At 37.0% G+C, this 13084-nt stretch overlaps 1 protein-coding gene across 6 annotated transcripts in view; it reads left to right on the top strand.

The window, feature by feature from the left end:
- The window catches only part of arap1 (ArfGAP with RhoGAP domain, ankyrin repeat and PH domain 1), a 70376-nt gene extending 57846 nt beyond the window's left edge, over positions 1–12530 (top strand). For 4 of the 6 annotated variants that reach the window (XM_014470361.2, XM_023351123.1, XM_023351124.1 and 1 more), the window contains 9 exons: positions 30–141; positions 1423–1536; positions 1621–1766; positions 1857–1939; positions 2566–2625; positions 7366–7429; positions 8090–8248; positions 9422–9467; positions 11352–12530. In XM_014470361.2, coding sequence (XP_014325847.1) covers positions 30–141; positions 1423–1536; positions 1621–1766; positions 1857–1939; positions 2566–2625; positions 7366–7429; positions 8090–8248; positions 9422–9442 — 759 coding nt within the window. In that variant the 3' untranslated portion in view covers positions 9443–9467; positions 11352–12530. The remainder of the gene's footprint in view (positions 1–29; positions 142–1422; positions 1537–1620; positions 1767–1856; positions 1940–2565; positions 2626–7365; positions 7430–8089; positions 8249–9421; positions 9468–11351) is intronic. The other 2 variants (XM_023351122.1, XM_023351121.1) reach the window with 2 other exon arrangements.
- The last annotated feature ends 554 nt before the right edge of the window (positions 12531–13084 follow it).

Here is a 13084-nt window from a genome sequence, read left to right as displayed (position 1 = left end):
CTGGATTTCCTGTTTTGCTCTCCTCTCAGATTCCTGGTTCAATGACTGCAGCAGAGCTGGCGTACGAGGTTTTGGACAGGCGCAACATTCCAGTCAAAGATAAGGATTACTGGAGCTGTTGGGAGGTCTGCGAGGAAATCGGTGAGATAATTGGAAAAGTGGCGAGGAAGGGGAGAAAGTGGAACAAATGATGACTTCATTTAATTTCTACGTGTGTGGGGGTGGGCGTGCGCGCGTGTGTGTGTGTGTGTGTGCGCATCAGTGGGGAAAAAAATGCAGGGGAAAGTCCATAGAAGAATTTTAGTGAACCCATTTTAGAACCAAATTAATTCTGAAGCTTGTAATTAAAGGGGGCAAACGGGGTAAGGGAAGACTATATATTTTGCAGGCACACAGTGCAATTTTATAGAACAATAAAGTAACCATGGTACCTTCATTTTTGAAATGCAGTATATATCAAAAACAACTTTAAAGAAATTTCATTTTACATCATAACAACCTCCTACCTTCATATTATGATTGAACATCACAGTTCACAGGTCAATTCTTATCTTTTCTTGCCTTGTGCTGAGTCATTTAACTTCTTACCCTTTAAAGTTTGGGAAAGTATAAAGCTTCATTCCAATATGATTTAAATCTGGATAAGTATGAAGTTAGCATAAGACTACAATAAAAAAATATTTACACTTCCAGTACTAATTAAATAAAGAATTTCCAAGAATGAGGTCCTCTAAACAGATTCTCCTCAACAGCCTCGTATAGTGCTAACACAAAGTCTGTGCAGCTTATTTTTTTATTGAGGCTTTCGGAGATAAGCATCTTACTTATGCAAGCTAGAATATAATAACACAAGACATTTTACAAGTGCCTACAACCTATAATCAAAACACCATCAACTGCCTATTAAAAACCCTGCTGCTTTCTAAGACTATGTGGAGACAACCCTGTATACTGTGACATAAAGCTTGCAATAGTTCAGGTTTAATAATAGTTGTAAGTTTTATGAACCAATAAGCACTTCTGGCCAAATAAATATATTTTTTTAGTTTCTAGTTTAAAAATAAACATGGATTTATTCATCATGATATAAGCTGTGTTAAAACAAGAATAGTGACAAAAAGTCTGTAAAGTGCCCTCTTTTCAGATTGAAAAACAAACCCTCCAAGAAGAAAGACACTTCTCAGCATTGTGACAGTTTGCTGTGCAATCTTTTGTTTGGCTTGGTATGTAGGACTGGCCGGGCCTCTGCCAGGAAGCTTGTTGATGGCTCATCAAATGCCAGTAAAACTCAGCTGATTTCCCAGTACGGGTTAGAGATCCAGTTTCCAGCTTCCTGTTTCTCTTGTCATTGTTTTCTCATTGAAATAATTCCTTTAATTATTTTCTGGAATCATTTTGGCTTTAAATCTTTTGCTTTCTCAGAACGTCCGCTGCATTATCAGGAGCGAGTCTTGCCCATTCTTCACTCTGCTGGCAATGAGTCACATCTTCTCATCAAGAAACAGCCTGCTATGGACGCCATGATCACCTACCTTGGTAAAGACATTAAAAAAAAAGCCTTTCTGTAAATCTCCCAATGTTATTTATGCATAATCGAAGAACCTCAATTCTTCCTCTTAGCCACTAAAGTCGACATATCCAAGCACGGGATGATGAAATTCAGAGAAGAGCGAAGCATCCTGGGTTTGGGGCTATCCTCTGGAAATTTCCACGACCGATTTTTCATTCTCAATGTCACCTCTCTCAGAATGTACAAGGATGTTAGAGTAAGAGCAGTGGTACATAAGACAAAAATTATTCAAATTGATGCAGATATTCCTTCACAGACTCATGACCTGTTTTGTGTTTTCTGTCAGAGTAACCGTGCAGAACGGGAATGGATCATAAAAAACTTGAAGATTTACTTGGGAATCAAGAAGAAGCTCCGTCCTCCTACATGGTGAGAAAATGCATGATCACCAAACGGCAAATAAACTGTCAGCTTATCTAGAGAAAAAACTTTAAAGTAAGGGGAAAAATAGAGGAATCTCAAATTAGTCATCAATGAGCACAAATATATTCTGCTGCACGTTTATCCCTGCTATGTAGTAAAATAGTGTAAGACAGGATCTGATCTAGAGAAGAAGTCCAACTCCAGTTCTCAGTGGCCAGTCTCCTCCATTTTGTAAATTTGTTCCAACACAGTACATTTAGGCGTACTAAACCAGGGAAACATCAAACACTTGCAGTTTATCTGAACTTGAGGACTGATTTTGGAGGCTCTAGATCAAGAACACTCAGCATTTTACTTGCTATATTGCCAAGAATTGTGATTCTGTTGGTTTCATAAAACAAAAAATACTTTTGTACACACTGAATGTTACGTAGGTTTTTTTTTTTGTTTGTTTTGGCTTCTAATAATAACAATAATACCTGTTTATTAGTTGAACTGTATTATTTTCTTTCAACTTATTCATCTTGTGCTCATCCAATAAAACTTGCAAATGTTCTGTGGCACCACTAGAGGACAGACTAAGTCCAGGAATAAATTGGAACATGATTTTATGTCTCTCTCTCTGTTTCTAGTTGGGGTTTGACTGTTGTGTATGAGAGCAAGAAACAAGAAAAACCAGAGAGACAACAGTGGTGAGTTACTCTCAATACATTTTCTAAGTTTTGCCACATCTGATATCCCAGCATTCCTGGTACCTTAGTTTGTCACTTGGATTTGTTAGTTTATGCATAAACTATAACTGATCAGATAGCATCACTAAACAACACATCATACTCTTCTCACATTAATGTGCATCTAGGTAAGAATCTACTATAAAACTTAATAATTACTTTTTATAACCTTCAATTCTACCACAACTCCGTCTTCTCAAAAAATCTTTAAGAGTAAACCCAGTTCAGAAATTAATTAGTCAATTTAAAAATCACCTTCTTGAACACCCCTATTGTTTATACTTTGCCTCCAAGCTTCAGATATTCTTGTAAACTTGTTTTAGGACAAAAATATTGCGATATCTCCAGCATACAAACAGAATACTGGCGATAACTGAGTTTATAGTTATGCTCTCCATATTGTGTGGGAAATACTTTCTGTACTTTAATAATTAATGATTTCAATGCCTTGACTAACAACAACAATAAAAAGACATTCTTATTAAAATAGTAAAATACTCGAATGATGATAATGCACAAAAAAGTGTCCAGAAAAGGGTTTAGAGTGCCTTCAAGCAGGCTGGAAATTACTGATGAAACCGATTTATTTTAATATTAGCTGAAATTCTGGCCCCATAAAGCAAAATGTAAAGAAATGAAGGTTGATTTTTCAGTTTTACACAATATATTGTAACTAAATTATGAGAAAATATTTTACTTCCTGCAAAGCCATGTATCAAGCATTTCTATCTTATTGTTAAAATGAAGATTTAGGTAATGACTTAATTAATTTTTTTAATAGTTTTGATTAACTTTTACTCCTAAGTCTCCCGAAATAATACAGCTACTTTGGAAACTTATATCAGTGCCATACAATCCTCCTTTGTTGTTCAAAGAGTAAAGGTGCCAGAAAGTATTACAACACCAATAAGATTTTGTGTTTGCAGAAGGACATTGCTGTTTTTGTGCTGATGCATTTGCTTTTCTTTATGTTTAGAATGCTGTGGTATTTTTCTCTTAGTGGAAGTTTGATCATATTCATAATAAAGTATGCATGTAGATATGACAAACATCAGGAACTGGAGGCTTTTCTTCTCTCAGAGAAAACAGGTCAGATCCCTGCATGAGAGTTTGGTGAGTGAGGCATATGAAAGGTCGTCTCCACCTAGAGGGTAAACACACCAGAATACCTATAACCATGGCTGTGTTCAGCTCCAGGTCTCTTCACATCCCCGTTCCTCTGATGTGTTTGTGCATCAGCATAATGTGTGTGTTTGCCCCCCTTTAAAGTAGACTAAGACTGCACAGTGACATTAAGGGTCTTGGACAAGTTTTTTGGATGCATCGAAAGGCATGCGCTCTCCCTTACTAGAGAAAAAGCATTTGGGTTTCCCATCTTTTTTGGGCTTTTTCTTTATTTGGAAGCTTCATTTAAATTGTGATGATATATTAACTTTGTTGCAGTATATCAGGGTCCCAGATGTTGCATGAAGGAACCCTGTAGCAGCAATAAAATCCCATCCATCACTTTTTACTCTTTGTATTGCAGATGGTTCAAAAATGCTGGTGCAAGACTTTTGACCAAGTTTTCAAAATAAACTTGTGTTACCCCTCGCTTTAAGATTCTGGTTCTGGTTTTTAGGGCTTTTTATGGACAAATGCCAGCATATGTCATTGATTATTTAAAAAATCTTTATATCCCCAATAAGTCTGTAAGGTCCAGGGGGCCAAACCTACTGGTTATGAAGCGCCCCAGACTGAAGACAAAAGGTGACAGAGCGTTTTCTGCTGTAGCCTCCAGACTCTAGAACTCTCCCTCTGAGGATGAGAACTGTTATCTCTTTTAAAAAGCAGCTGAAAACTTTGTAAACCATCCTTTATGTAAGATCCTGTGCATTCATTTTTAACTCTGGAGTGTCTTTTTTTGTGTTTTCATCTTTTTTTTTCAACCGTGCAACAGTACAGTAATATCACTTTCCTTTTTAATGATAGCTTTACTTTGTTTTTTCCATTTTATGTACCCCTTTGTATTTTTATTCTGTACTGTGTAGTATTTTGTGATATTTGTTTGTGTGAAAAGGAATATATAAACATCAGAAAGCTTTTATTTACCTGATTACTTACGTCTCTTAAGCCAAGGCTGCAACCTCATAGCACCCAAAAAGGCCTGACAGTTCTCAGAGTTATTGTTCATTTTCTGTATCACGGCTGTCATGTGCGTCATGTTCTGGCACTGCTCTAGCTGCAACGAAAGCTATGTAGCCAAGCAGCTAAAATCAACAAGCTCAGGCCTCCTGCGTATAGAGATCAGTGCGTCATTTGCTCCATGTGGACCGGGATTGGAGAGAAGCGCACACACCTCCAAATTATACAAATAAGCAAGATGCTGAGAGACTGAGGGAGTTGCTTTTTTTTTTCTAAGCTGTAATGCACAAATGCAAAATGTGTTTAAGGAAAGCCCTGCATTCTATTTTCCTCATGTGGTTTATAATGCCGATTTATGAACCTCACAGTGCCACTCACATAAAACCTCAGATTATTGCACACAGATTTCCTGCTTTGCAAGGTGCTGTACTCTACACTAAAAACCCTATAAACATCATTCATTTATTTATTTGTTCATTTACAGTTTAAAATGAACATACCACACGAGGATATAAAAAAAAGCTTTGAATGAAAAGGAGTAGTTGGAAGACAAACATTTCTATAGTGTACCCCTTCTCTCAAAAGTCACTTTAGTACACCATAAGCAATTAAGTATCAGTCAACCATCACTATAAATACACTTTTAAACACAAAACAGGCATATATAAAAAAAGAAAATAACAAAGAATAAGTATATATTGTCTTTGTAAAGATATAGCACTCTACTGAGTAAATACACTTCATTATATCTTGATTATATTTTAGTATTTTCTTAAAAATAAAAAATTGGTTTACTGCTTTTTTTTTCTTTAGGGAGATTGTTACACAGGTTTGTTTCATCTGGCCATACTTGTTATAAGCAAAAAAAAATACATTCTGAAGGTGTTTCCTCCAACGCATTAAGATTGCAACTGATGGTGAAATTACAAAAACCTTCCTTTTAGTGAAATGAAGAAACATCCTAGTGCAGATTTGGGCTAAAGCAGCAGGGAAGCCCCTTGTGGATGAGAGTCTAGTAGCTTTATGATCACCTTCACCTTTAATGAGATTTTCCAAAACTGCCACAATCTAGCAAGGTCTGAGCAATCTTAGAGATTCTGGAGAGTACAGGAGGATTTAGGCGTATGTTGGTGTATCAATAAAGCTGATCTGAGAATCTCTCCAATGTGTTGATATTGATTCACGAAATTAAATGTATTTATGTCAATGAAGAGTGGAGAAATTGTCATAAGTTCAATTTTCCTAAGGTGGAGCCAGACAACTGAAGAAAACCATATTACAAAGTATAGCAACATGTATAAATTTTAAAAACAAACAAGTAAATATTGAAGTCATTGTTAAAATTGTATAGGGTGTGCATGTTTCAGACACTGAAAGCTTTTCCTATTGGTTCTCCAGAGTTAATGCCTAATGTGTATGCCTCTGCACAGACACCCTAGTTCTGCATGTTATAATGTTCGTGTTCACGTCACACTGAGGCTGGCATTGTCAACAGCAGTAAACATCTTCACAGAAGTAATGGGAGCCCTGTCCCCGTCACGCTGTGGGCCATATTATCGTTTTGTTACGCTCCATTGTCACGTCTCTTCCATCTAGAAGCACACCTGAGAGAAAAACACACAGACGGAGAGAGAAAGTTTAAGGACGACAGGGAATGGAGAAGACAAATATAGCAAATACATAAAGACACTGTATTTTTGTCTTCATTTTCTTGAAGCCACAAAAATTTCTCAGTATGAGAATCAGAATGTCTTTATTGTTATTGAGAGCTTATCATTTAATTGCTCTTCTTCTCGCTAAATCTTTCTTGTATCTGCAATAAACCCCGTTTAGCTCTCAGTTGTTTACAGCTGACGGTGTGGAGCAGTTGGCAGTAAATTGTAAGCAACAAACAAGTGAAAACTGTTTTAGCAGATATAAACTGTAGGAATGCTTGCTCCTCTTTTGATTCACAGTAACAACCACTAATGAGCTCTAATAGGCATAATGATGCCAACAAGGCTCAGAGAGGGAATCTGCATGTGAGGGGCTTTTCAGTACGTGTGTCGTTTTAATGTGTGCGGTATACCTCAAACACTACCTGCTGTTTAGTTTTGTGTTGTTCTTGTGCCTCAGTGGAGAGCTCTGGAATAATTATTTTAGTTCATATCAGTGCTGCTAACAGTAGTGTCTGTGTATTCGTTATCACAACGTGATCGATGACTCCAGCCGAAGTGGCTTCAATGATGCACATGCACACACCATGATTTCTACAACCAACACTTAAACTCGAGTGCAAACAGGCATAGATAAATAATTGTACTCAAAGTTTTCCTGTGCTTTCTTTTGCAAATTAGCTTGCGCTCTCTCTGTATTTACTCCATTGACGTCACTGCCAGGTGCAATAGCGGATGGCATGACAAAATCAGTTAATATCTTTGACTAAGTCTTTGTTTTCTTATTTTGTTTTCCTACATTTTCCTCGGTCTCCCAGAGCTTATCTGCCTCTCCTCCACCCACACACGCACAAGCACACTCTGTGCCTCCCGAGTTTGTTCCACTGTCTGGCTCACCTTATTGCTATCCATTTATTTACAGGTATCTCTGCTGTGAAACCCAGTCGGAGATGAGGGAGTGGTACGCTACATTTCTTAGTATTCAGGTGGGTCCTCTCTCAAATGCAAATGTACATACATTGCTCCTGCAGCCTCTGTAACATTTACTGGCACCCTGGTAAAGGTGTGTAAGAACCTAAGCTAATAAATAAATGTTTTGGTATACTAGCTAAATCTCATACTGGCAATTTTAGAAAACTCAAGACTTCACTTTGTGTATATTTATTCAGTTGGTTAAAAATTATGTGTTGCGGGAGAATTAATTTTAATGCCACTGAAGTTTTACTTTTTGACACCTCTAATTATTCTCAACTAATGTAACTGAAGCATTATTTCAGTTGATACTTTTTAAAGTTGATCACAGTCAACACATACTGAGTTGTCAAAGGTTCCTCTCTCTTTAACATCCATGTTTGGGTCATTCATGCATCCCTATGATTTTGTTTAAATCCCTACTGAGTAAATGTGCAGTTTTTATGTATTGTATGTTTTGCCCATTTTTTATAATCGGAGCCAATACATGTGTTGCAGATCTGTTGTAATAATTTGAAATTCATGAATCTCTATTTTTTTCAGATAGTTGTATGGCCTCAGCAGGACATTTTAAATGTTAAGAATCCTGATTGTGTTGAATCGCTTTGGCACAAAAAAAACAAACAAAACAATGAAAGTCATTGCTGATTGTCTCAGTCTGTTCTTACTTTTAGAACGATGGCAACCTGTGGCCCCAGGACGGAGTCCAGCAGAACCCGGTGAGCCGTGTGCTGCCGGACACTCGTCACGGTAACGTGTCACTGATCCCATTGCGTGGCAGTGAGAATGAGATGCGGAACAGCGTAGCAGCTTTCAGCCAAGACGCGCTTGCTGTGAGTCAATCTGCCAATCACTGGGCCTAATCTTGGACAAACGGGACGGCTCAATCTGGAGCTGTCGACTAATCAGAGATATTCATGCTGAACAGGCGGCTGTGAACCTCAAACCTGATATATAGTACAACTTTAATGTCCCTGGGAGGACTGATTTTAGTTTTTAAAATTCAGCTTGAATGCATTTTATTTCTTTTTTCCTCTGCATTCCTTTAGCTTAGAAGGAGAAATAGAGCTACGGGTCATACCTGCACAGCATGAATATGTACTGATCCTGTGATTTGACCATGATTTATATATAGTTATAACAGGATCTGGGTTCTTTAAATGTGATGATTTAAACAAAAATCCTTTTTACTATTTGGGGTTGTTTTACAAGACCAATTTGTGTCTGGGCCTGAAAACGTTTAAGAACTCAGACAACAGGAGGACACAACAGCATCTTCACATTGCAGGCATGTTTCACTGAGAGTTGAGAAAACAGACCTGGAGAAAGAATAGGCCTGGTAAATATCTGCCAAAGCCCAGAGAAACACAAACAATTGCACATGTTTAGTAAATTCCCATCTCAGACAGATTGCGGTTTACACCGTTTCAGAGCATGGCTCGCTGACTGGCGCCCTGCGTACTTGAATAAACAAACTTTGACAGAGGGTTTGTTTGGCTCAGTTTCAAGCACACCGACATTAAACCAGACCTGTTCAAGCAGCATCCACATCAGCCTCTCCATCTGTTCTCTCAATTCGTCACGAAACCTTGCAGTGCAGCACCAAACCGTCCTGCTCTGCTGTGACAATAAATGTCCACAATCTGAAGTTGCTGTCGTCTCCTCCTGCTGTTTCAGCTGCCACACACTGCTCATTACTTGGCTGCACACTGTAGTGGCACACAAGGATTCAAGTTACTTCTGCTGGAACTTCCACTAACAAAAAATATCCTTGGTGGCGGTGCTGTTCGCTGTTACCTCCTATTGATGTTTCCTTCTGATGGTGTCCTGTCCGATGTATGAACTGAACAATATTTCTGATAGGGGTGTGAGAGGTGGAGTGATACAGGAGTAGACATGGGAGCAGGACGAAGAATCACTGAGAAAGTCACACTTTATCCAACTGGCCCAGTTTTTGATTGTTTCATTTGCTTCTTTGTCAAAAACTTTTTCTATTTATGTTTCAGCTCCTTAGAGATGTGCGGTAACGCTCACAGCAATGGCAGCAGCAAGGTAACTTTCGAGCTTGCAGTGAAAAATACAGATCGTGTTTTAGATTCACATTCTACGTAATGTACTTCATAAAACACATGAGCTTTATCAACTTCACTGGTCTTCAAAACATCCCTACAACTCTTAGCTCAACCATTAAAGGCTATATATGGTGAGGGGAACATCTTGATTTTGAGTTGTCTTCTCTTCAAAGTTAAGAGAAACTAATAAATGAGAAACTTCATAAATGTTTTATAGCAAAGTTGTTCTGCTGAATTATTTTTGTTGGCCTACATATTAGGGCAGCTGAGTGTAGATGTCATATAAAGCTAGAGAGCTAGCGGAGCACACCGTGCCTTTCAGAAAATATTCTTACCACTGAGCTTTTATCATGTTACAGCCCCAAACCTCAGTGTATTATGTGAGATTTTACATAATAGACCAAAAAATATGCATAAATTCGAAATGGAATGAACATTGTGTTGACTTTTTTTATGTTTTTTTTTTTACAAATACAAAAAGAATGTGGCCAACATGAACTTTGACCTGCTATGTTTTTGTCTTTAATTTGCCTGGATGTCCAATAAATATATTACACATCTTCACTTTTTTTTTTCACCCGGAGATGATCACAATAAACACCATCTAAAGTAGAACTACAGCATTTCATGTTTGGCCAAGTCATAACACAGCCCCTTTACAGGTTTTTCTGCATACTTGTTAAAGTTTTAGACATTGAACAGATCTGAGATGCTCAAACTTGGGATATTATTTTATAACCCAACTCTGCTACCTCCTGTCATGAGGATAAAGATGTCCTTCTGGAACCATTGTTTGAGATTTGTTTTTATGGTGATAAAAGCTTCTTCACACCTTTCTCCATGACCTGTTTACTGTGTTTCTTGGTGTTCATGACACTTTTTGTGCATTAATGTCCTCTGAGGCCTTCACAGAACAGCTGGATTTATACTGAACCTTGTGTTGGTCTATCAGGAAATCCCAGTAAAACATACTAACATTTGTGGTTGCAACATAACAGAAGTTCTAGTGGTATGAAAACTTTTGCAAGGCATTTGGAGGTTCATGAAACTCACCTGTCATCTACTAAAGAGCTAATTTAAAAGATAGCTAAAATATTGAAATTCCTTTCTTATTTTTCAAAAATGGGCAATGAATGATCAAACTTTTTAATTGACTAAATGGAGTTATTTCACTTCAGAACCAAAACCATTTTTATATATCTTTTAGGATCTGTAATATCAATGAGTAAAATGTTTTTGTGTTGGTGAAAACTGCAGGATTGCTTTTAAAATGTGTAAATTCAGTTCAGAGAGAGAACAAAAACATAAATAAAATATATTGAGATTCAAGCTTTAAGAAGCGCCAGTGAATGGAGGAATACATGTTTTTTACTTGAACAGGCTTATTACAAAGGAATAATTTTGAATTCCAACTATGGCAAATCATGGCTTTAAAAAATAACTTTGTGCTCAATGCAGGTATTCAGTCTTATCCCATTTATCTGAAAATATGTAGACTATATATTGTTCTGTAGAATGAAGGCTGAACGGGAGTCAGAGTCTCACCCTTCAGTTTAAAATGGTTGACTGGTGGAGCCGTCTTGCTGCATCTGTGTTTATCTGTCCTCTTGACCACAGCTTATTGAGTCCACATCTCATGAGCGGCCTCATATCTGGTTGCCATGGCTGCGAGACGTCAGTGGTCTGGATGGAGAATTTTAAGCTTGACCTCTCAAGAGACTTTATTAAATACAGTGAAACTGATTTAGCTTCAGGGAGATGGGCTGCATACATACTCTAACCTTTACTGATGTTTGTGACAGGATGAGTTTGAGATGAAATGTGATGTTCAGTTTCTGACATGATGGATGTTTGTTGTTCAAAGGTAGGAAGGAGAAGCTCATCGGATGATTCTGAATAATCCGGGAACTTCCTCATTCGGTGATTGTACGGAGCAGAGTGATGGACACTCTGAGAGCATGGACTCATCATTAGAAATGTGAACTTGCAGCTCCACCCAACAAGACCAGAAAAAAAAGAAAAGAGAAAAAAAAAAGGTAAATCAACGGCAGGACCCTGTGAGAAGCCCATCCTGCACCCCTTTCCGTTCACATCTGGATGAATGGAGTGTTGGCATTAAAAGAAAAGGAATAAACCACAAAGATTTCTCCAGCTTTTTCCAGCTTGTCATGCACCAGGTTCCACTGTTCTCATTGTTTACTGGAGTCAAAAAAAAGACACACACTTTGTTCCCCTAGTGTATTTGTTGTATAGAGTTAGTTTGGCACAAAAACTGAGTGCTTGTATGTTTTTTTTATTTTTTTTAATACAAGTTTGAAAGTCTTTTGTAGCTAATTGTTTTTTTTATTCACTTTAAATACGATTGCTTTGGAAATGAGTTATTTAATTATGCAGCAGAGAGCTGAGTGGTTGTTGTAAAGGAAATCTGAGATCAGAGGAGGTTGTGATCTAATTTCTTCTGGACTGGGACTCAAACGTGTCCGCTGATCGACCAACATCTGCTTCTCTGCTGGAAATCTGTGCAGCAGCTTAGGCAAAGTTGTCACTTCTGCTCAAGAGGACAGTCTGATCATATGGAAACCAGCAGCTTCAGGGCTTCAAAAGTAAGTTGATCCTTAACCAGCAGATCTCCATCATAGTAAAGTCAGAGTTTTTAGCTACAAATTTGGTGAACTATGAGAAAAACGGAAGTACCTGATTTGTTGTTAAATAACTTTAGAGTACCTTAAAAAGGTTCTTTTTCTTCTAAGCATCTGTACTTATTTAAACATGAAGTTGTTTTGTTTTTATTTCTCAGCTGTCTTGTTTCTCCCTGTTGGTTCTTTGTTTTGCTTGAGTTGCATTGATGCGGCCTTTATCAATAACCAGCAGTATTTCTGAAGGTGTAGATCACAAATTTATTACACTTAATTTAACGTAATGTCTCTTTGTCTATCTGCAATGTGGGGTGTTGTCAGTAAAGTGTTTTAATTGTTCGAAGCAAACATTTAAACTTTGTAAATGAAAAACTAATTAAAATGCATTGCAATGTCTTATTTAATATTCCAGGTTTTGGGTTATTCTGTTGAAAACAATTTTCTGTTCCTTCATCTCGTGTTGTGTTTGTTGTCCGAGTCCCTCCTGTAGGTTTTTCTTCTTTTAAAGTTTCATTCATTTTGACAGCAGACGCTGCACCTCCAGTCAGATTTGTTCAACTTTTTGACTTCTAAGTTGTTTTAGTTAAAACACCCTTTAAATTTGTTTAATATTTAGATAATTGTTGTAATACTTCTATAAAATATTTATCGCATACAAATACAAGCTAAGCTCCCATGTTGCAAAATACTATTTAATGAACTTAAATTGGCATTTATATTTCATTTATTAGAATTTTTATTTAAGTATTTTTTGGAAACAATTAAAGCTACAGCATGTAACTTTTATAAAAACATTTTTCCATATGTATTAAAACTGTCTATGTCATGACAACATAATATAATTTTAACAAATATATAAAAAATATATATATTTTTTTTAATTTAAGCTCTGTTTTTTGTTACATGTTCCGGTATTTTTCAGCTACTTTTCAGCTATATATATATATATATATATATATAT

Source organism: Xiphophorus maculatus, chromosome 18 (genome assembly GCF_002775205.1).
Source record: "Xiphophorus maculatus strain JP 163 A chromosome 18, X_maculatus-5.0-male, whole genome shotgun sequence".
Taxonomy (NCBI): domain Eukaryota; kingdom Metazoa; phylum Chordata; class Actinopteri; order Cyprinodontiformes; family Poeciliidae; genus Xiphophorus; species Xiphophorus maculatus.
Note: the sequence above shows the minus strand (reverse complement) of the source record. Positions and strands in the feature narration are given on the sequence as shown.